The 25,396-nt window shown below is 37.0% G+C and overlaps 1 protein-coding gene across 3 annotated transcripts in view; it reads right to left on the bottom strand.

The window, feature by feature from the left end:
- RNF24 (ring finger protein 24) overlaps nt 1–25,396 on the bottom strand; it is an 81,334-nt gene that overhangs the window by 10,117 nt on the left and 45,821 nt on the right. For all 3 annotated transcript variants that reach the window (XR_003900835.1, XM_029916656.1, XM_029916655.1), the window contains 3 exons: nt 18,944–19,093; nt 12,165–12,207; nt 9,693–9,734 (listed from right to left, as the gene is read on the bottom strand). Coding sequence is in view for 2 of the 3 variants with exons in the window: in XM_029916656.1 (XP_029772516.1) it covers nt 9,693–9,734; nt 12,165–12,207; nt 18,944–19,086 (228 nt within the window). In the remaining variant the exon portion in view is untranslated. The remainder of the gene's footprint in view (nt 1–9,692; nt 9,735–12,164; nt 12,208–18,943; nt 19,094–25,396) is intronic.

Here is a 25,396-nt window from a genome sequence, read left to right as displayed (position 1 = left end):
AGCCTTGATGCGGGGGCCCGAATCCACAAACTGTGAGATCATGACTCGAGCCAAAACAAAAAGTTGGATGCTTAACCTACTGAGCCACCCAGGTGCCCCATGTAGGTTTGTTTCTGAACTCTCAATTCTATTCCAGTGATTTGCACATCTCTCCAACTGCTAGTATCACACTGTCTTCAATATTGAAGCTTTGTGTTAAGTTCTAAAATTGGGAGGTGCTGACTCCGCCAACTCTGTTGTTTTTCATGATTGTTTTCAGCTATTCTGGGTCCCTTATATTTCCATGTGAATTTCAGGAACTGCTTGTCAATTTCTACCAAAAAAAAAAAAGGCAGCTGTGATTTTGATAGGGATTGTGTTCATTTTATAAGTATTTGGGGGAATATTCCCATTTTATCAATAGGTCTTCCAAACCACAGACATGGTAGGTTTTTCCATTTATATAGGTCTTCTTTAATATCATTCAATGATATTTTGTACTTTTCAGTGTATAAGTCTGAGCTTCTTTTGTTAAATCTATTCCTAGTTGCTCTTTTTGACGCTGTTGTAAATGGAATCGTTTTCTTAATTTCACTTTTGGATTATTCACTGCAGTGCAGCATAGAAATACAGCTAGGTTTTTGTATGTTGATCTTATATCCTGGACATTTGTTGCACTCATTTATTGCCTTTCATGATTTTTGGTGGATTCTGTAGGGTTTTCTGTTTTTATAAATTCATGTCACATGAAAATATAGTTTTGCTTTTCCCTTTCCAATCTGGATACCCTTTATTACTTTCTCTCGCCTGACTGCTCTTGGCTAGGCCCCAAAGTACAACGTAGCACAACTGCAGTACAATGCAAGACAATCCTTGTCTTGTTCCGATCTTCGGGGAAAAAGCTTTCAGTTTTTCATCATTAAGTATGATGTTAGCTCTGTGTTTTCCATAGATTAAGTTGAGGAAGTTCACTTCTATTCCTAGTTTGAGGAGTGTTTTTATCATGAAAGAATGTTAAATTTTGTCAAGTGCTTTCTCTGCATCTGTTGAAGTGATCATGTGTTTTTTTTCTCCTTTTATTAATGATGGATTTTCCTTTGTTGAACCAACCTTGGGATTTCTTGGGATAAATTCCATTTGATTATTTTTATATAATTCCTTTTATATATTGGCAGATTTAGTATTTTTACTCCTATGTTCATAAGGGATATTGGTTTGGAGTTCTCTTTTTTTGTGATGTCTTTGGTCTTTACATTAGGGCCTGATAAAAGGAGAGAGTAAGAGTTCCTCATCACTCTTCATTTTTTGAAGTTAAAGGATGGATTCTATGATGATGTTAGCCCTGCCAGAGGCTGGGATAGGAGTATACGTTTACTGACTGGTTAGTGTATAGATACCTGAGTTTGCTTGTTTTACGTGTTCAAAGTCAGAAAAGTTCTTAACTGATGGCACATGCAGAAAGCAGAAGGAAGCTGGGTCAAGTAGCTTCAAAGTAATTTTTGGCAGCCTGGGGAACAGCAGCAGCTTCAAGTCTGTGGGGGCAGCAGGGGCAGCATGATATGATGGCTCTAGACTCAAACAGGTAGGGTCACACTATTTTTGTTTTGTATCTAAAATGTGTTAATTGGGATGGTCTCCCACTCATCTTGATGCCAGGTGCTTAGAGTGCTACTTTTATCTGAAGGAGCATCCTTCTGTTAAGTCTTGCTTTTCCTCTTGTAGGTTGGCAGGGAACAGTGAAGTAGCCAACACACAAAACTACTATTTGTGCATGGTTAAAGGTTGTGGTGCTTTTACAGCAACCTGGGCATTTCACATTTATGAAGCAGGAATTGGGGCTCTACACTAGATGTTCCTCTTCTCTTCTGGAGAGGAACAGAGGAGATTTTGTATGAGGGCATGTTCTTGTGGGGAGGTTGTCATTATAGGAAAGGCTAGGGTCACATTCTTTCTCTATGCTTGGAAGCTGGATAATATACACATTCCACTCAACTTTCTTAAATCTTAGTTTCTACAAATGCAAAATAAGGAATAAAACCTACCTTATCTAAATTGTTAAAAAATGTGAGTTCCCTTGATCTTAAGATAATTATATGAAGTGACAGATATCTTGGTAATCTTGCCACCTTTGTATGCTGATTCCAGAGCAGCATATCTAAGTTCATAGGTGTCATTTAAGTTTGGAATCTTTGAGAACCATGAAACAACCTAAAGATGGTTGTGCCATTCAGGAAAGGTCCAACTTTCTGGTTCCAAATGAAGTACAGTGGACAGTTCCTTCCATGGCCCTCACGTGTTCATATCTGTGGCACATTACTACTGTACATGTCTCACTGACTTGTAACCTTCTCTCCCATGGGACCAGTGTTCCCTAATGGAAGGGAGGGGCTATTCCCACTCAATCTCTAGTGTCTTATATACTATCAGTTCCTTATACAAGCTTTGGATTTTTGTTGTTTGTTTTTCACTATTTTTGCTATTTTAACAAAGCTGGGACAAATCTCAGCTGGGCTCCAAATATTTGTATATCAGTTTAAAAGTAAAATTCAGGAATGTGATTTGTAAGAAGATGAATCAATAGTCCTAGAAAGACTGAATGGGTTTAAATCTCCTCCTATATAAGATATGGATGTGGTTAAAAATTGCACTGCCAGAGCTACCTCCTCACTGGAGCAAAGGGAAGGGGATGAGCATATGGGGACGCGAGGAGAATAAGGAAAATATATTCCTTACTTTACACAGGGGCAACTCCAATGGGTCCGACCTTTCTGTAGTCTCTTGTGGAAAGCAGGGCAGAGCAGGCCATAGCGTACCTGCCACACCACTCCTCACCCACCTCTGCCTGACCTGAGAAAACTGATGGCTCTTCCCAGCCCTTGTGCAGCTAGGTGTCCAGCTGGTGCTGAGATGCAGAGGGGAGCAGGGTCTCCTTTCTCTTTTGTACATACAGGTAATAAGAGGGGATGGGCCTGAATTTATTCAACTTTGGAAGCTACATGGATGGCTTTCCCGCTATATTGTGGATGTGGACTCAGGGTTCTACAAAGCTGTGCATATTCTGATTGACCCATATAAGCACAGCAGGTAGATGAGGCCTTCTCTGGTGGAGTGGCAGGAGAGAAAGAGTGCAATGCAGGGGTACTGGGTGGCTCAGTCAGTTAAGCATCCGACTCTTGATTTCAGCTCAGGACATGATCCCATGGTTGTGAGGTGATGCCCCTTTTTGGGTTCCATGCTGGACGTGGAGCCTGCTTAAGATTCTCTCTCTCTCTCTCTCTCTCTCTCTCTCTCTCTCTCAATAAACATTTAAAAAAAGAAGGAAACTTGGAATATTAGGAGGGAAGACCAACAGAAACAATAAATACCTGAATATTTATGACTATTCTTCATCTCCAGAATCCTTTAAAATATATTTGACAATTATAAATAAAAAAATATGACATTGTCTGATGGGATTTTTTTCAATGTGTATAGGTAATATGATAGCTACTTCATAAAGGGAAAAAGGTAGAGGAGTCTATCTACATGGTAGAATGTTTCTACATTCCAACTGAAGTGCTAAAAAAAATGCTTCTAAGTGTATTTATTTTGTAATTCTCTAAAACATTACACAAAAAGATAAAGTCAAAATCACAAAAGCTACTAAAAATGGATCATTAAAATGGATTACCAAGTCTTCAAATAGCCCAAAGAAGGCAGTAAAAACAGAAGAATGAAAGAGGGAAAAACAGAAGACAAGTAATAAAATGGCAGACCTAATTCCAAATATCAATAACTGCCCTGAATGTAAATGGTCAAAACATACCAATTAAAACAAAGATTGGCAGGGTGGATTAAAAAAAACCCACCATGACTCAACTTTATGCTATCTATAAGAAAACTCACTTCAAATATAATTCCATAGGTAGACTGAAAATAAAAGGATGGAAAAAGACATGTCATGCAAGCATTAATCAAAAGAAAGTGAGAGGTGCTATATTAACATCAGACAAAGATTTCAAAGCAAAGAAAACTGCCAGAGATGAAGAGGAATATTATGTCTCGATAAAGGGGTCAATTCACCAAGAAGACATAAAAATCCTAAATGTAGAATAAGCACCAACAACAGAGCTTTAAATCCCAGGAGGATGTTTTCTTCTTTTTTGTTGATATAGACTAGTTGATGCACAATTTATATGGAAGAGCAAGGAACTAGACTAGCTAAAACAGTTTTGGAAAAGAAGAATAAAGTTGGAGGAATCTTATTGCCTGATTTTGACTTCTTATAAAGCTACCATAATCAAGATTGTGGTGTTGGTGAGGGAATGGGTACATGAATCAATGGAATAGAATAGAGAATGGAAAAAGTCACAAAATATGGTCATTTGATTTCTGACAAAGGAGATTTAATGGAGAAAGCGACTTACTCACCAAAACTAGAGCTGGGGTGTCGGGGCGCCAAGTTTTCTGTCTGCCTCAGGCAAGGATTATCACTCTCCAGAGAGTGAACCAGCAAACAAGATTTGCATCTAGAGGCTGGAGACTGCCATTTCCTGGTCAAAATAACTTTGGTGTCTGTCATGCTGGGCCAGACGTGAGTGGCCAAGGTGCACAAAAGATCAAAACCGTATTTTGGATTATTCAGTGCTAACTCTCCCCTTCCCAGCATTGCTGAGGCAAATCTGGGCGTTTCTTTTGATATTCATTTGACTCTGTTTACCTGGTAACTGACTTGGTCAGCTGCTTTGTTTTCCCACCTTGAAACCTATATAAAAGACAGTTTTCTGAATAAAGCTCTCTCTCTTTTGCCTGATCGGAAAACCGTGAGTTCTGTCTTTACTCTCTGCGTCTCCCTCTCCTGCCCCCTTTTTCTCTCCCTTCCTCAGGAGAAGGACCTGCGACGATTCTCCGCCCTGCCGGTCATCGGGGCTGACAAAACAGGTACAGCGAACGCTGGGGACAAGCGCCCCCGCCCACAGGATACGACACTGGGGCACTGTGGTGAACAGATCAAAGACTAAATGCAAATAGGGAGCAGATCATAGACTAGTGCCAAGGCTCTCAAGCTTTTCTTAAAAAAACCCAGGTCTGGCAACAACTGGCCTGCATTCTCCCATGGCAACAATTAGCCAGAGCTGAGTGCTGGCAACTCCTTTAACAGGACCTGCGTTCCCCAGAGTGTCTGATTCCACAGCACCTGTTTTTCTTGACACCAAGACTCCATGAGATGTCATTTATGAACCCACTTACATGACTGTTCTGTTGTTTCTCTTAAAGATCTCCTTCTCTGTATCTGTGCCTCTATTAAAAGATAGAGAAATAAAAACAGGGAAGACTATGGGTATTAAGAGAGGATAGTTTTCTTTATAGGATAATACACTCTCATGGTTTGAATATGTATATAGTACTTCCTTAGCTTTACTTAGTATAAGTGTAGCTTGCCCCCACACTGGAAGAAAAAAATTAAACAAAAATGATATAGTCACAGCTGTAGAGCTGGAGGGGGGCAGGGGGTGGTGTCTGGGCATCTGAGCCTGTAAGGTACCAGGAAGACTCCCTTAGGGGGAGCAAAAGCCAAAAAGTAGCTATATAATTGTGCAATACCACACCCCTTAAGAACTTCTCAGTATATATTCCAGATAACACACAGTACCCTTTTGCACACTCCAGTGTGACTTTCTTATTTACAGTCTCCTCTACCAGACTATTAAGTGCCTAAGAGCAGAAATTAGTATTTTATACTTCTTTGTGTCTCTGTAGATTAGTAAGTGTCTGACATGTTTTTATGTATTCAATAACTCTAAAATTATTTTAAAAGCAATATAGTAACTTAGTTTTCTTCTTTAAGACCATCACATATAAAACTAATATCATGACTGACCCACTTCCCCTAATCTTTTTAGTCTTCTATGTCCCATGTGGTCATGCTACCTTCTCAAACCCAGTAAAACACCTTGCACTATGCATCTGAATCCATGAACAATATGGTGTTTATTTTAGTTTACATATGTGATATAAACAATTATATCAATTTGTAACTTGCTTTTTGCAGATCTCATTAGAGATCTAGCCCAATTGATATAGTTACAGATAGGACTCAGTCCTTAATTTTCTCTGCCTTTATAGTACCTCACTGTATGAATCACTAGATCGGGATTCTCTTCCTTCCCTCCCTCTCTTGGTAGATAATCTTCAGGTATACCATGTTTTATTTATTCACTACACCACTGAATGACATTTAGCTTGTCTTTGATTTTTCACTATTGTAGTAATTCACTAATAACAGTATCCATATCAAAATTCCATGTGCTTACGCAGGACAAAGCTATGTCAACACTGTATAATTAGGCTACAGGAATGCGCATACCCATAAAAGTCTGACAAAATAGTTTCATCACCAAGAAATGCAACTAGAAAGAACCAAATGGACCACACACACACACACACACACACACACACACACACACACATGATTGCCTCTGGAAACAAACTATATATAGAGCAAGGTTAGGTTTTCCTAGCTACAGTTTCAAGTAACAGGGAAAGGGGAGCAGTAGTTTAGATTCAGCAAAATTGGAATTGATGAGTGCAGGTGAAATACTAACTCTGACACATGATGATGCAACATAGGGTACTCATTCAAGATAAAGATCCATTATAACTAATGTGTCAAAATCAATAAGGAGGACTTTTGTTCCTGAGGAACCTGGTTATTCAATATTGGTAATATATGTCAGAATTTAATTTTTCCATTTATGGTCATCAAAGAGACCCCCAAATAGAGATCATCCTCTATTATTTTATGTTAATTTTTGGAAAATTTAAAAGTCAAACAAATTGATGCTTGGGTTTAATCCAAGGTTAGATCTAAAATGCTGTTAACACAGCAATTTTTTGTTAAATAATTCAGATGAACTACTGGGACCTCATGAAGATAAAAAGCTTATGCACAGCAAAGGAAACAACAAAACTAAAAGGTAATTCCATTCCAGTGGAATGGGAGAAGATATTTGCAAATGATATATTGGATAAAGGGTTAGTATCCAAAATCTATAAAGAACTTACCAAACTCAATACCCAAAAAATAAATAATCCAGTAAAGAGATGGGCAGAAGACATGAATGGACACTTTTCCCAAAGAAGACATCCAGATGGCTGACAGACGCATGAAAAGATGCTCAATATCACTCATCATCAGGGAAATACAAATCAAAACCACAACGTCACACCTGTCAGAATGGCTAAAGTTAACAACTCAGTAAACCAAAGGTGTTGGCAAGGATGTAGAGAAAGGAACCCTCTTGCATTGTTGGTGGGAATGCAAATTGGTGCAGCCCCTCTGGAGAATAGTATGAAAGTTCCTCAAGAAGCTAAAAACAGAACTACCCTATGATCCAGCAATTATACTATTAGGTATTTATCCAAAAGATATAAAAATGCTGATTTGAAGGGGCACATGTAGCCCAATATTTATAGCAGCACTATTAAAAATAGCCAAACTATGGAGAGAGCCCAAATGTCCATTGCGTGATGAATAAAGAACTGGTATACATATGTGTATATATATGTGTATATATATGTGTGTGTGTGTGTGTGTGTATATATATATATATAATGGAATATATATATATGATGGAATATTACTCAGCAATCAAAAAGAATGGAATCTTGCCATCTGCAACAACATGGATGGAACTAGAGGGTATTATGCTAAGTGAAATAAGTCATTTAGGAAAGACAAATACATTATTTCACTCATCTGTGGAATTTGAGAAACAAAACAGATGCACATAGGGGAAGGGAAGGAAAAATAAGATAAAAACAGAGAGGGAGGCAAACCATAAGAGACTCTTAAATACAGAGAACAAACTGAGGGTTGCTGGAAGGAAGGGCAGGTTGGGAAAATGGACTACATGGGTGATGGGTACTAAGGAGGGCACTTGTTGGGATAAACAGTGGGTGTTATATGTAAGTGATGAATCACTGGGTTCTACTCCTGAAACCAATACTACACTATATGTTAACTAACTTTAATTTTTTTAATGTTTATTTTTGAAAGAGAGGGAGAGACAGAGTGTGAGTGGGAGAGGGGCAGAGAGAGAAGGAGACACAGAATCTGAAGCAGGCTCCAGGCTCTCAGCTGTCAGCAGAGCCTGATGCGGGGCTCGAATTCATGAACCATGAGATCATGACCTGAACCAAAGTCAGATGCTTAACTGACTGAGCCACCCATGTGCCCCTAAATTTAAATAAATAAATTGTTAAAAAAGGAAAAAATATGCAGAAAGTGCAAAGGAGTAGACATTTTCAAAGTGTTCGACAATAATAGAAATCACTGTTTTATTATTATTGAGATACTTTCTCAAATTAACTCTCTTTGAAGAGACTGGCAATACAGCTGCCCCACAATGAGATTATATAAAACATAGATATTACAATGTGCAGGATTCTAAGTCCTTGCTTTACAAATGAATTAAAAAACTCAGAAAGCAAGAGCAAAGGATCCTAAAATTAAAAGTAGAATTACTGGGTTCTACCAAACTATTGTAGTCAGAGATGACACAAGGAGTAAAATGAAAAAGAATTCTGGGGCGTCTTGGTGGTTCAGTCAGGTAAGTGTCCGGCTCTTGATTTCAGCTCAGGTCATGATCTCACGGTCTTTCACTCTCTCTCTGCCCCTCCCTTGCTTGTGCTGTCTAACCCTCCCCCAAAAAAGGAATTCTTATAGACAATGTGTCTGAAAGTGTACAGCAGGATACACACATACTTCTGCATTTACATTACAAAACACAGTAACGTCGTGAACACCCAGGAGCCAATCCTGCAACCTCATCACTAGACAGTCCCAAGGAATCCTATCTTCCCTTACATTCTTCTCTATTCTATCCCCTTGCCTCATCTCTCCAAATCCCCACCCCCAAGAAGTAATCACTGCCTCTTTTGTGCCAATGATACAAAAAACTACTAGGAACATTTTCAAGAGTAAAATTAGTGCAAATTCATCTTGAGTAGAAAAACTAATTTATATCTATCTCCTACTCCTATCAGGGACAGAATGCAGCATCCCTACTGCTATGAAATCTTACATCGGCACCATTTCTATTAAAAATATGTTACACTCTTCAAAAAACTTTTTTTTAAAAATATTCATTTTTGAGGGACAGAGTGGGAGTGGGAGAGGGGCAGAGAGAGGGGGGGGGAGACAGAATCTGAAGCAGGCTACAGGCTCTGAGCTGTCAGCACAGAGCCTGATGCAGAGTGTGAACCCATGAACGGGGAGATCATGACCTGAGCTGAAGTCAGATACTTAACTGACTGAGTCACCCAGGCGCCCCTGAGTTATGTTACTCTCTTATGTCTTCTCACAATTGATTTTTATGTGATTTCACTTTCAATGATCCTATTAAGGGCTGATTAAAACAAGCCTAATTTTTTTAACTTCTGAAAATAAAGATAGTTAAGCATATCACTTTTTATCAGATAATAGCTCAAGAAAAGATTAAAACACCTAACAGGGGCACCTGGGTGGCTTAGTTGGTTAAGTGACTTACTCTTGATTTCAGCTCAGGTCATGATCTCCCCATTTGTGAGATAAAGCCTCATGTCTGGCTTGGCACTAACAGCATGGAGCCTGCTTGGGATTCTCTCCCTCCCTCTCTGCCTCTTCCCCACTCATTCTCTTTCTCTCTCAAAATCAATTAATAAAAAGATTAAAATATTTATAGGCAACCTACCTCATGTAAATTCAGTTCTTTTACTTTCTCTTTTAATATAACCTGTAAGACAAAAAAGTATGTCATACCCATTTAAATATGTAATTTAAAAAAATTTCTCATTATACTCACACATTATTTTTCTTTTGTATATGTAACTCATTTCCCCTCTTATTCAGTATTGGAGAAAATCTCTTTTATAGCTTGAGACAGAACATTTTGTTAGCAACATTTTTTCTTTAAAAAAATTTTTTTTATGTTTGTTTATTTTTGAAGGTGAGGAGGGGAAGCAGTGGAGGGGCAGAGAGAGAGGGAGACACAGAATCTGAAACTGGCTCTAGGCTCTAAGCTGTCAGCAGAGTCCAACGAGGGGCTCAAACTCACAAACCGTGAGATCATGACTTGAACTGAAGTCAGATGCTTAATCAACTGAGCCACCCAGGTGCCCCTAGCAACATTTTTTCAATGTCAAGCAATGATGCAATGCTCTCCAAAAAAGCAATTTTAAAACCCCTTTGAGTATAGATTGAATTTTAGGAAAAGACATTAATACATTCTTGTCTGGACTTAGTGCTAACACAGGAGAAAAATAAACAAGGTTGACTCTCATGATTCAATAAAACACAATATTGGCTGATGGGAACTGAGTGATTACTAATATATAAAAGATTAAAAAGTATGGACAATCTTAATTTTAGAAGTTTTGCTTATTATTTTACATCAGTATCCCCAGGAAATTTTAGTTATACCCAGAGTTATGTAAATGAGCTTAAAAATCATCCAGTCCCTAACCTGACTCTGTGGTGACTGGATACCAGTTGAAAAAATGCCAAGTAATAAGAAGGCAGATTATTATTTAAAAAGAAAACTTCTGAGAATAAACAGCTTATTAGAACTACATGCCATCTTAAAGTGAATAAACAGGCAAGTGAAATTTGGAGAAAAATCTCCCAAATTTGAGTATCTTATATTCCTGAACCAAAAAATGGTTTTCCGTGCAAATTACATTTTGAGAAAGCAAGAGCTACCAGCAGACTATGCAGAGATATACCAAACTTTCAATGCAGTAGATATTAGAGACCGTTTTACTTTCTGTCTTGTTACTGTATTAATTCTATCAGTCAATTTCACTTGTTAAATAACCATCAAGGCCAATTTTACTTTCTACTTAGCTTACATACAAGTATCTTTTTTTTAATGTTTTATTTTATTTTTGATACAGAGAGAATCAGAGCATGAGAGGGGGAGGGGCGGAGAGAGAAGGAGACACAGAACTGGAAGCAGGCTCCAGGCTCTAGGCTAGCTGTCAGCACAGAACCTGACGCGGGGCTCGAACCCACGAATGTGAGATTTGACCTGAGCCCAAGTTGGAGGCTTAACCGACTGAGCCACCCAGGCGCCCCAACATACAAGTATCTTATAGGCTGCCAGGTTTATGATAATATTGAGACAGTAGGATTCATTCATTTAGAAAACCTAAAATGTTCAACTCTGTATATAAATCCCACATGAGACCTACAGGGAAGAGTGTGGAGTTACCTATGAACATCAGTGTGTACATCTAAGGAAATTGACAATGAGCTCAGATTTAAAAGAGACATGAACAAAAGATGTACAAAAAGATATGTAATCCTAAAACGGTGACATGTTCCTGTAGCGTCAGTGTCAGCAAGGTTAAAGATCGAAATAAACTAAATCCTGCAAAAAAAGCAAACCAACAACAAAAAACCCCCCAAAAAGGCAAACAAAACCCAAAAAACAGAAAGCAAAAAACTAAGGACAACAAAAATAATTTCATACTTTGGGCCAAAAGAAAACTAAGGAACACCTAGGCCCACTGTTTGGTGTCAGGAGTATGTGTTAATGGATGACACATAGAAGAAAAAACAAATTTTACTTGGCTATCAATAAAAGCTAAGTTTATTACCTTAAAGAACAAATCAGTAAAAGGATGATAGTACAGAGGGCTAGGGGTTAACAATAATGACCCAAGTATTTGGACCTCTGGTGGAGTGACATTAGTAGAAAGGGGGAGGAGATGATCACTATAATACAACTAGTCCCCTCTGAGGAACTGATGTTTTCTGTTGGAAGAGGTAAAATAAATTCATTTCATGGAATCTCTGAACACCACTAGATTAACAGTAGTATTTAAGGATTATAAACCACACCATCTCCCTTTAACAAAATGTTGGCTGAAACTCCCTGTTATATTATTATATCATCTGAACTTTCTTTAACTTCAAATAATACTTAAGAAAGAAAATACTGAAAGAAGTTGATCTATTTTGTACTACAAACTGGCAAATGAAATGCTAAAATGAACACAAGCAAATTCAGTCCCAGTTTAATGAGTCCCACTCACCTCCGATGAGTGGAAACCTAAGTTCTTATTTTTTGGCAAAAAAAAACCCCAAACCCCCAAACAAACCCAAAAAGCAAAACAAACAACACAACACAACAATCAAAGCCAATCTGAAGTAAATTTCTCACCTGTTTGTAAGCATAAAATTCTTTGTGTGCTTGATGTCTTAGCCTAAAAGACAGAATATGAACAATGTGATATTGAGGTTTCCAATGTAACACTTTGATAAAAATCTTAAACAGATTTTGATATCTATATCATTTATGGTTTAAAATCCAAAACTGTTATTCTGAAAAATACCCACATGACCTGTTACCATGTTATGAGAAAAACCATAAAATGTTATCCAAGTATTAACTTCAAGTGAAATCTCATTAAAACAAAATCTTAATACAACAAATATTTTAATGAACAAGCCTCAATTTATATTGGTGATAGTCTACTTGTTTCAATAATATTTAATATATCACATTTTTCTTAATTAAAAAAATTAAGTAATAACATCCATCAATGTACAAAACCCTTAAGAATACAGCTAAATGTTAATATGTATATTTATACACTACTGTAACTACCACCCAGATCAAGATATAGAACATTTCCAGGACCCCTGAAATGACTCCTCCCAATCAATATCTACTCCTAAGAGGTACCCACTATCTTGATTTCTATCATTACATATTAACTGTGCTTGTTTTGAACTTCACATAAATGCATCATTTGGTACACTTTTTGTGTTGGCTTCTTTCGACTAACAATTACTTGTGAAATTTATCCACGTTGTTGCAGTCAAAATCTTTTTGACTGACATATAGTGCTCCACTGTATGAATAGAAGATTATCCATTCCACTGTTGATGAATATTTAGGTTACTTCCAGTTTGGGGCTATTATAAAGTCGTTACACAAATTCTTCTACATGTCTTCCAGTGGACATATAGACTAAATTCTGTTGAGTATATACCTTAGAGTAGAATTGCTAATCAAAATGATTGCACCAATTTCTACTTCTAGATGTAACACACAAGAGCTCTAGATGTTTTACATCTTTGTTACTACTTGGTAGGGTCAATTAAAAAGTTTTTAGCTGGGGTGTCTGGGTGGCTCAGTCGATTAAGCATCAGACTTTGGCTCAGGTGGTGATCTTATGGTTCATGGGTTCAAGCCCTGCATGGGGCTCTGTGCTAAGAGCTTGGAGTCTGGAGCCTGTTTCAGATTCTGTCTCCCTCTCCTTCTGCCTCCCCCACTTATGCTCTGTCTCTCTCTCAAAAATAAATATTTAAAAAAATTTTAGCCAATCTAATAGGTCTATTATTCAGTGGTATCTCATCTCAGTTTTAATTTGCATTTCCCAAATGATGTTTAGAATCCTTTTATATGCTTATTGTCCATTTTGAAACCTTTCTTTAGAAAATGCCTATTTGGGTCTTTAAAAGTGAGTCTTTAAAAAAACCTTTTTCTTATGATTTGTAGGAGCTCTTTATATATTTTAGATGCAAGTACTCTGTTGGGTCTATGTACTGCAATTACCTCCTACTCTCTGGCTTAATTTTCATTCTCTTGATGGATATATCTTTTGATGAACAGAAGCTTTTAAGTCTAGATTATGAAGTCTTCCCAATAATGTCAGTTCTTTTAGTGTCCAGTTAAAGAAATCTCTGTCTACCCCCCAGATCATGAAGATATTCTTTTGTGTGTACTGTGAAAACAATTTGTTATTTTACCTATCACATTCAGGTATTCATTTGAAATTACTTATGATCCATCTGAAATTAGTGTTTATATATGATGTGAGTAGGGGTCAAGATTTTTATCCACATGCAGATGTTCATATGACTCATTTATTGAAAAGTCCCTATTTTCCCTACTGCATTGCAGTGGCATATCTTTTGGAAGTCAGACCCAATATGTGGGTCTGTTTCTAGAGTTTCTATTCTGTTCCACTGGTCTATCTGCCTATTCTTGTACACTGGGCTGAATAGTGTAAAAAAATTCATGTCTGCTGGAATCTCAGAATGTAGCTCTATTTGGAAGATTTTTTTTGTAGATTTGGAAGATATTTGTAGATTATTTGGTTAAAATGAAGTCATGTTGGGATTAGGGTAGACCCTAAATCCAATATGACTGGTGTCCTTAGAAGAAGAGAGAACATACAGAGACACAGGGAAGAAGGCCAAGTAGAGACAGAGACAGACTGAAATGATACAGCTACAAGCCAAAGAACATCAAAGATTTCTGGTAACTACCAGGAACTAGAAAAGACAAGGGAAAGATCGTCTCTCAAAGCCTTTGGAGGGAGCATGGACCTGCTGACACCTTGATTTCAAAATTCTAGTCTTTAGAACTGGATTTAATGTTTATTTTTTGAGAGAGAGAGAGTGAGCATGCGAGCAGGGCAGGGGCAGAGAGAGAGGGAGACACAGAATCCAAAGCAGGTTCCAGGCTCTGAGCTGTCAGTGCAGAGTGGGATGCGGGGCTCGAATCCACGAACCATGAGATGAGATCATGACCTGAGCTGAAGTTGGACGATTAACTGACAGAGCCACCCAGATACCCTTAGTAAGTTAGGTGTATTAAATGCATTTTTCATTACAATATTCTCAACTCACTTGGGTTTACTGGGACCTAACCCCATCATAAGTTGAGGAAGATCTGTACATGTATATTGTTCTCCACAGTTCCATCCCTGTCTTAAAAAGGTATTCTCCTGCTTAGAACTAATACCACTATAGGGGTTCCTGGCTGGCTTGGCTGGAAGAGTTATGCAACTCTTGATCTCAGGATCGTGAGTTCAAGCCCCACACTGGGTATAGAGATTATTTAAATAAACTTAAAAAAAAGAACTAATACCACTATAACTTTTAGGTGTGTCTCCTCTCACCTCCATGGTTCATTCTTTCTCCCAAATCCTTAGCAACTAGCTCACTCTCCTTAATACTATTTATATTATACTATATATAAAAATATGCCCGAATCTCTTAAGACAAACACAAAAATACTGCCTTGATTCTACAAGCAAACAGCACCCCCTACCCTACCCCAACCTAATCTTTTCTCAGCCAAGATTCTTCAAAGAGAAGGTCATATTTCTTATATCCATTTTCACCTGCTGGTCAGGCCTTGCCCCATTATAGTCCACCTTCATCATCCCTGTATCCATGCTACTGAAACTTTTCTAAATAAAGTAATAGATGGAAGGTTAATTGTCAAATGCAATGGAAACTTTTGACATAACTGACTCAATCCACTGAAATGCTGGGGTTCCTATCTTATGATTTTTCTTCCTATCTTCTGTTATTGCCCCCTAGTCTCTTCTATGGGCTCCTCCTAAATATCAATGTTTTCCTAGTGTTCTGTCTTGGATCTATTTTATTTCACTATACATTCTCTCCAGGGAACCCCCACCCCCACCCCCTGGCCTCAGCTTCTACCTATTATTACATACTCCCTTTCTCTAGACAGATTTCTTATAAGCTTTAGACCTATATATCCAACTGTGTACTAAATATTTTGACTGTTACACAGTAAAACTCAGTCATCCTATGTCTAAAATGAAATCTATCCCCCTTCCACCCCAAACTTGCCTGTTTTCTGCTCTGTGAAGGGACTGCTACCTTCCCAGCTACCTACACCAGAAGTCCAAGAGAAATTCTAAGCACATCTTTTCTTGTCCATCATTAATACCAGGTCACCAAATTTTGTTCATTTTTACCACCCAAATATTACTCACAATCATCCATACACCTCATGTAGCTCTACTGTCATTATTTTGGTTTGCGACCTTAAATTTCTGTTAGATAACTCAAAATCTCCCCTGAAACTTTAGTTTTCAATTTTTTCTTATTTTTAAGTGTTTATTTTTGAGAGAGAGACAGAGACAGAGAATGGAGGAAAAGGCAGAGAGAGAAGGAGTCACAGAATCCAAAGCAGGCTCCAGGCTATCAGCACTGAACCTGATGTGGGACTCAACCCACAAACTGTGAGATCATGACCTGAGCTGAAGTTGGACAGTCAACCGACTGAGCCACCCAGGCGCTGTTAGTTTTCAATTTTATCAAAATTACATATTCACGAACTTCAAAGTTGTATAGAGTTCTACAAGGTTAGTAACAACAACAAAAAACCCCCAATCTCTGCCCTAAGTTATTTTGATATTTACTTCCATATCCCTAAATACATTTCTTGTGTTGCTACTTCTTGATTTTTTAGTTTTATGCATATCTAATGACTTCCAACTAGGGACACTATCCTTTCATTTACCTTAAGTACCAACATTGTGCCAGGCACTGCTCTGTATTTGTGATACAGTAAACAGAACAGACAAATATCTATCTGTGGAGAGAGAGAACTAACAAACTGAATATTATATGACTCATTATAAAATAGCATCATTGCTAGCAGGGTAAGATGTCCTCCTTTTGTGTTCTAGTAGTAATCTATTCATAATCCTATTATAGGCAGCAGATTCTACACTACAGTGTTGTACAAGATTGTAGTTGGTGGTGGGTGTCTTGTTTAGACCTAACTCTGGTGTTCCGCCTAAGGTTTTGATGAGTCTGGTATTGACTAGAGGGATCTCTCTGTATGAGAATAGTAGAGTCCCCTTGAAACGTGCTAGTGGAGCTTAAGTTATATTAAAAATGGGTTTTGATTATTTTATTTTTAAATTTTTTAATGTTTATTTGTGTGTGTGTGTGTGTGTGTGTGTGTGTGTGTGTGAGAGAGAGAGAGAGAGAGAGAGAGAGAGAGAGAGAGAGAGAGAGAGAGAGAGCGCGCGAGCGTGAGAGCGAGCATGTACTAGTGGGGGGGGGGGCAGAAAGACAGGGAGACATAGTATCCAAAGCAGGCTCCAGGCTCTGAGCTGTCAGCACACAGCCTGATGTGGGGCTCAGGGCTCAGGGCTCTAACTCACAGACCAACCAGAGCTGAAGTCAGATGCTCAACTGAGCCACTCAGGCGACCCCCTCACCCTTACCCTACCACTTTGATAATTTGAAAGGAGCTGAATCCATGAATATCCAGATTAACTGCAAATGACTTGTTAAATCCAAATTTAACATATAAAAGGTTAAAAGTAACAAACTAGGTCATCAGAAAGGAAAAGCTCCTTATAATATGATTTAATTTTCAAAATGGTCCCACTGACTTGTAAATGAAGTTAAGAAATGTTTGAGTATGACTGTCTTCTCTGAATGGACAAGATAATTTCAATGTAGTGTAGCAGATCCTCACTTATTTGCTTTGTTAGCTAAATAATAAAAAAAGGATATGGAAAGAATAAAATGAAGTACAATGGTAACATACAAAAATAATTGCTATCATGTTTTCCCTTTCTCTTTACCTATTTGCTTGATCATTCAAAGGAATACAATGAAGTAAAATGGTGTTTCACAACCCAGAATCACAATTGGTATATTTGTGTTTTTCTTAAGACAAGAAAAAGGCTTAATTCTTAGACATAGTAGTAAAAACTATACTATGAACTAGCTTGAATATTTTAGAATATTTTACATTTATCAACTCCCTTCATTAATGAATCTTTAAAAAATAGTTATATTGTTATATTATTTTTTATCTTCTTTTAAAATATAATTTGGTTTCAAATATTAACTTCACAAATATCTTAATTAAAACCACTCTTTATAATGAAATTACCAAAAAATTTAGTAGGTCTGAGGAAAGGAACAACAAAAAATTAGCAGTCCTCTGCCATCCTCCCCAAAGTTAATAATATTTGAAGGTTATGAGGTCCTGTTTTTGCTATGGTTAATTCCTTTCCTCAAAAAAAACAAGCTGAATATTTACATAATATTTATCAATTATTTAAGAAATGTATGAAAAAAGAATTTCTGAAATACATTTTCCCTAAATGCTATAATTATATTAGCTAAGTGTTTATTTCCTTGAGAAAGACCTAAAAATCATAAGTAGCCAGCATTTCTACGACCAATAAGAAGTGATTACATTTTGTGAAAACTTTAGAATAAAGATTCACTTTCTGTGAAGAATGTAAAGTTATCACAATATTGGAAATATACATTAAATTCATTCAAATTTGACCATCAGTGACTGGTCACTGGTGGCAACAATTAATTATTGCTTAAAGACATCTGATGATGGTATGGATTTTAACCATAATCACATTCTGTACAAACCCTAAAAATTGTTAGAGGTATATAGTTGTTTAATAAAATCCAACTTCCTACTCTTTTACTCATAAAGCTCTTTAAACAGTATATGAATTTTTATAGTCTTTAAATTTCAGCTTTCAAAACTTTTTTAAAAAGAACATGCTTGTTTAGACGAGTATGAATAAGTCAACTGTGGATCTTCACTGGCCAAATCTATTAGTCCTTCAAGTGAGGTGTTATCCTTTGTCACTTGCCCATACATGTGCTGCAGAGCTTTTGGAATAGTGTTTTATGCAAATAAGCAATCACCTGAACACTTGACCAAAGGAGCTTAAACTCCTAGGAAATCACAAGAACCTGTTTAAAGGCTTGGACCTTGTCTTGGACATTGTTTTCTGATCCTGAATGACTTTAACTAACAATGACACAATATCTTCCTTGAAAAGATATCCTGAAATCTCTGTGAATATAGATTAAATCTTGGGAACAGATAATAAGTGTATCTGGACTAGGTGCTAATACATTAGAAAAATAAATGAGGACAATTTTCTTCTATAGAGTAAAATACATTCATCAACAAATAGGATTGAAGACTGTATAAAGGTGTTTTACTGATTAGTAACTAACTCATAGAAGGTTAAAATGTTAAGCAACCTTAATTTTACAAAATTTGCTAATTATTGCACTTATATAATTTTTTTAACCTAAGGGCAAAAGGCTGATTTATAATTGATTATTTAACATATTCTGAAGTAACATAGAATGAAAACTGATTACCTAATCAAGTAGCAACAGAAGAGTAAACTAAGGATGAAGACAAAAATAGCAGTACCAAAAACCACAATATATATGTTGAGAGGCAGGTTCTGGAATCCAATATTAGGCATCCTGAAATTGTAATGTGGGAAATCCGAGCTCATGGATGAACTGTGGGGTGAAAAGGAAAAACAAATTAGACTATAGACTAAGAACCAAGACAGCATTATCTTTGAATGCATACAGAAGCAACAGTTTTCTTAAGATTTGATCCATTTGAAATAAATATGATAGACAAAGAGTTAATGTTCTTGCCATTCATTCATCATGTCATAAATATATTTTTAAAGATCATTAGGTTTTTTGAAAGGTGATCACCAGAGGACAGCACTTTAAATTTCCAATATTGATAAATTTTAAATTGTGACAATTTGAAGTTATAATTTTTCTCTCCTTTAACAAATCACAGTATTGTTTTAAAAACTACAGTAAAATATTTTAGGCTGAAAACTTTCTTAGTATCCTCTTAAAAAGATTTCAAATTTCTTGTCTAGTTGTGGTTTCTTTTTTTTCCCCTTTCTTTTAAATTTAAATTTTAGTTAACATACAGTGCAATATTGGTTTCAGGAAAAGAATTCAGGGATTTATCACTTAAATACAACACAGAGTGTTCATTATAAGTGCTCTCCTTAGTAACCATCACCTAACTAGCCCATCTCCACCCACCACTCTCTGTCAACCCAGTTTGTTCCTTCTCATTAAAAGTCTCTTTTAGTTTGTTTCCCTCTCTTCTCTTCCTCATCTCCACTTCCCATATGTTCATCTATTTTGTTTCTTAAATTCCTCATATGAGTGAAATCACATGTTATTTCTCTTTCTTTGACTAACTTACTTTGCTTAGCATAATACACATCATTGCAAATGTAAGATTTCATTCTTTTGATGGCTGAGTAATAATAGTCCACTGTATGTATGTATGTTTGTACGTATGTATTTGTATATATATATGTGTGTGTACCACATCTTTATCCATTCATCAGTCGATGGACATTTGGGCTCTCTCCATAGTTTAGTTATTGTTGATAATGTTGCTATAAACATTAGGGTGCATGTACCCCTTTGAATCTGTATTTTTGTATCCTTTGGGTAAGTACCTAATAGTGCAATAGCTGGACAGTACAGTAGTTCTACTTTTAGCTTCTTGAGGAGGCTCCATACTGTTCTCCAGAGTGGCTGCACCAGTTTACATTACCACCAACAGCGCAAGAGAGTTCCCCTTTCTCTGCATCCTTTTCAACACCTGTTGTTTTTTTTTGTGTTGTTAATTTTAGCTATTCTGACAGGTATAAAGTGGTATCTCATGATGGTTTTGATTTGTATTTCCCTGATGATGAGTGATGTTGAGCATTTTTCATGTGTCTGTCAAGCCATCTGGATATCTTCTTTGGAAGAGTGTCTATTCATGTCTTCTGTCCATTTCTTCACTGGGTTATTTGTTTTTTGGGTACTGAGTTTGGTAAGTTCTTTGTAGATTTTGGGTACTATTACCAGATATGCCACTTGCAAATACCTTCTTCCATTTTATAGGCTGCCTTTTAGTTTTGTTGATTGTTTCCTTCACTGTGCAGAAGCTTTTTATCTTGATGAGGTCCCAATAGTTCATGTTTGCTTTTGTTTCCCTTGCCTTCAGTGACATGTCTAGTAAGGAGTTGCTCTGGATGAGGCCAAAGAAGTTGCTGTCTGTGTTCTCTTCTAGGATTTCCTGGTTTCCTGTTTCACATTTAGGTCTTAATCTATTTTGAATTTATTTTTGTGTACAGTGTAAAAAAGTGGCCCGGTTTCATTCTTCTATATGTTACTGTCCAGCTTCCCCAACACCATTTGTTGAAGACACTGTCTTTTTTCCTTTGGATATTCTTTCCTGCTTTGTGAAGATTAGTTGGCCATATAGTTGTGGGTCTGCCACAAATATTTATTGAGTGCTTACTATGTACCTGACACTATTCTAGAAGCTTGAGATCCTACCTAAAAAACCTTTACAAGTCACATTCATTCATGAAAAGGTATTTTACTGAAATAATGCCAGGAATCAATAAACATATAAAAAAGTTCAACCTCAAATTGTGCCCCATCCCACCAAAACAAAAACAGAACAAGTCTTAAGATTTTAAAAACTTCATAACCTTTAAAGTAAGCAACATTAATAATGGAAAAATGCTGGAAATAAATTAGATCTTTCACAAGAAGGTAATGATTAAATAATTTTGTTGAGTCATGTTACAGTATTATGAGGTCATAAAAATTGTTTCAGTAAAATTTAATGTCAAGGAAGTATAAAGATGTGGGAAAAATTAAGCAGGATATAGATTGTACATAAAATATGATCCCATGGAGCACCTGGATGGCTCAGTTGATTGAGTGTCCAACTTTGGGTGAGGTCATGATCACATAGTTCGTGGGTTCAAGCCCCGTGTCAAGCTCTGTGCTAATAGGTCAGAGCCTGGAGCCTGCTTTGGATTCTGTGTCTCCCTCTCTCTCTGTGTCTCCCCCGCTCACAACTCTGTCTCTTTCTCAAAAATAAACATTTAAAAAAATGATCCCAATTTTGGACAAGGTAAAAGAAAAAGATGGATATATATGTACACCTATATGTGTCTGTACAGACAGATATGTTGTGTGTATGGCAGAAAAAAAGCTTGAGACCTGTAACATGTCAAAATGTTAACAGTGACTTGTGGTTTACTAGTCATTTTGATTTCTTTTTTTTTTAACTCCCTTTAGTTTTATTTTTTTAAAAAATGTTTTATTATTTATTTTTGAGAGAGAGAGGCAGAGCATGAGTAGTGGGAGGGACAGAGAGAGAGAGGGAGACACAGAATCTGAAGGAGCTCTGTGCTGACAGCTCAGAGCCTGACACGGGGCTTGAACTCACGAACCACAAGATCATGACCTGAGCCAAAGTCAGACGCTTAACCAACTGAGTCACCCAGGCGCCCCTTAATTCTCTTTATTGTTAGGTCTTGTTCTAAGCACTTTACCAGCTTTGTTTCATCTCCACATAAAACTTCTGTAGGTAGGTATAATAATATCCCCCATTTTATAGATAAGGAAACCAAAGATTAGAGAACTTTGGTCACATAGTCATGACTGACCAAGTACGTACAGGAGCCAAGGCTTCTCCATCTCCAAAGCTAGTGTGTTCTCAGCCTATATGCTCCACAATCTTTTTCATGTGTTCTTTTTATAATCAGAAAACAGCATATATTGTTTAAACCTTAAAAAGGGGGATATTTCTGTCCATTTGTTTGGTAATACTGATCTCTCCACACAGTTCAAAATCCAAGAATGGAGCTGGCCCCCCTTCATTCGATGATGAGCTATAGTAATAAAGTAGCCCATCACACCTCATTTGGATTTAATACAAGATGAAGAGCAACTGCCATGCCTAATTATCAAGACCACATACTGATAACTGAATTATCACAATGACTACTGCCAAAATCAAAACAAAACTAAACAAAAACCTAGCAAACAAAACACTTGTACTTTTATTTATATAAGGTAAATTAAAAATGTTTACAGATTTTTAATGTCTTTCCCGATTCCCAAAAGAGTATACTAATACTGTAGATACTACTGAGATACTGACTGGCTGTATCTAAAATCTAATGTCTTATTATTACTTTAATATCCAGCTTCTAATAACTTATACCAGGAAATCAACAGCGCAAAGAACAACTTCATCCCATGGAAACTCTTCTCTGAGAACTTCCAAACAGAAATAATGGGTAATATTTAGTTTTGGACTTTCAGCCATTTTCTGCAAGTGCTTTTTTACTCAGATACATAATTTCCTTTTTCCTACACTCAGATCATCTTGGAAGGGAAGGAAGGAATATTAAAGATACCTAGCACATATATTATAGAGCTATAAGAAAAGTACAGCTGCACAAACCTTTACTCTTAATCTCCACATTGCTGATAAGGCCTTACTTGATGACCCTTGTAATAATTAAGACTTGCATGATATCCTTTAATCCCTTAGAAATATCCCTCATCAGACAAATTGGGCTTGGTGTAAGAACTGTGATTTTAGGAAACAAAGAGATTAAACATCCATGCTAGAAGGGCTAATAGAGAGGAAACAGGTAAAAAGAAAGTGGTGTGGTAGAAAAAGGGATAGATTTATAGTCAGCAACTCTGAATGTTGCTCCCAGGATAGCACTAGCTAGATGTCAGTATTTGGCCCATCTATACCTTAATTATCTCATCTTTCAAATGGAACAATGCCTATCATATCAACTTCATTGGATTCCTGGAAGGATAAAATGAGACCACAGATACTGAAGTGTCTGAAAATTCTAAGAGTCAGGACCAAATACTAAGGTGTGTGTGTTTGGCAAGGACTGGAAGAGGGGTGGCATTAAATAAAAGAACATAAAAGATCAAGTCTCTGGAGAGGATTTCACCAAACCAAGCACTCCCTTCTCAGGGAGTTCCTCTGGGGCGTGTCAGTGGTGTGAGAACAGTGCCCTGCAGGACTCCTTGCACTGCGTGGCACCACCAGCAAACTCTTGAGGAATTCTGAACAGGTACACAGATACGCAGAGTACGAGAGGTAGCACTGCCATTAGAGGTGAGACACATCTACCTCAGTGCTCCTGAGGGCTGGCTGGCTGCTGTCCTAGGAGTTCTCCCTTCTGGGCAAGGCCTTACAACCTATTACCAGCGGGGTGGGGTTGGCAGAGGATATGCTGATACAGAATACATCTTAGGAATTTTCTCCTTTTTTTTTTTTGATAAATGAAACTGCTTAGCTACAATTGATATTTTGGCCCAATAGTTAAGTAGAGGGTATATTATTCCAAGATGTTAATCCTGGTATACTGACACATTGGTTTTATAATATTTTCATGGTAGTATCTTGTTAGTAGAAGTATTAATAATCTTTTAAAATGTCATCTTTAAAAAAGAGAGCCACTATTCACCATCCTAGTAATAAGCATACTTTGCTACTGAGGTATTACAAATATAAAAGTTACTTAGGAACTGCTCCTTGTGGGAGTGAAGAGGAAATATAGAACATACAGTGTGCTACTGGATTTTACTTGGCATTTCAGACTTAATTCACACCTTTCCCTTCCTTACGAAATTTATAGTTTCTGAAATTTGTAGTTTCAGCCTAAATTTCAAACCATCTATCTAATCAGGTTGTTTATAAAAAGAAAGACAAAGGAAAACACAGGAAGATCTGAGTATTTTCTGGGCAATGGGACTTTTTACCAAAATATAAGAGACATGATGAGATTTGGCTCCACAGACAGGGGGACCTGAGTTTAACACAATGCACCACAGCTGGACAGGCTACAGTAGTGCTTCTTCAAGTGTGTTTGGTAGCAACATACTTCCTAGGCCAGTTCCTGTATCCTGGACAAATACACCCATGTTACCACAACCATAATCAAGATACAGAACACTTCCATTTACCCAAAAAGTTCCCTTGTACCCCTTTGCAGTTAATCACCACTCCCACTAATCTGATTTCTATCATTATAGATTAATTTTCCTTATTCTAGAATTTCATAGTCAGATGGAATCACATAGTATGTATTCCTTTGTGTTCAGCTTCTAGTCACTCAGTAGGTCATTGAAAGACTCTTAATAGTTATTGAAAATACTTCACATTTTATTCCCAGTTTGCTCTAATTATCACATTATCTTGTTTATAGTCACACATCACTGACTAGGTCCCATTAATTTTTTTTTATAATTCTCAAAGATATAATTTTAAGCAATAATTTAATAAAATAATTTATAAAATTTATAAAAACCCAAATTTATTATTACAAAAGTGATATCTTTGATTATAACTTTCCAACTTTTACTTTGTCACACCTTTTTTCCCCCCCCAAGAGAAAGAGCGAGCATGAGCAGGATAGGAGCAGAAAGAGAGGGAGACACAGAATCCGAAGTAGGCTCTAGGCTCTGAGCTGCCAGCAGAGCCTGACACAGGCTCAAACTCACAAACCATGAGATCATGACCTGAGCTGAAGTCAAACACTTACCCAACTGAGCTATCCAGGTGCTCTCTGTCACAACTTCTTAAGAGTAAATACATACCCTGCATATGCTTAAAAATTTTTGAGGTGAAATTCACATAGCATAAAATTAACCATTTTAAAGTGAGTAACACCAATGGTATTTAGTGCCTTCACAATGTTGTACAACCATCACCTCTAAGTCTAAAACATTTAATTACTCTACATTTAAAGACGTCCTGTATCCATGAAAACAATTTTCCCTCCTCCCAGCCTTGGCAACCACCAGCCTATTTTCTCTTTCTATGGATTTACCTATTTTGAATATTTCATATATACAGAATCATACAAAATATGCTCTTTAGTATCTGATTTCTTCCTTAGCATGTTTTTGAGGTTTTTATCCATGTTGCAGCATGTTACCAGTACTTCATTC

Source organism: Suricata suricatta, chromosome 12 (genome assembly GCF_006229205.1).
Source record: "Suricata suricatta isolate VVHF042 chromosome 12, meerkat_22Aug2017_6uvM2_HiC, whole genome shotgun sequence".
NCBI classification, from domain to species: domain Eukaryota; kingdom Metazoa; phylum Chordata; class Mammalia; order Carnivora; family Herpestidae; genus Suricata; species Suricata suricatta.
The sequence above is the reverse complement of the archived record's forward strand: the minus strand, read 5'-3'. Positions and strand labels throughout refer to the sequence as shown.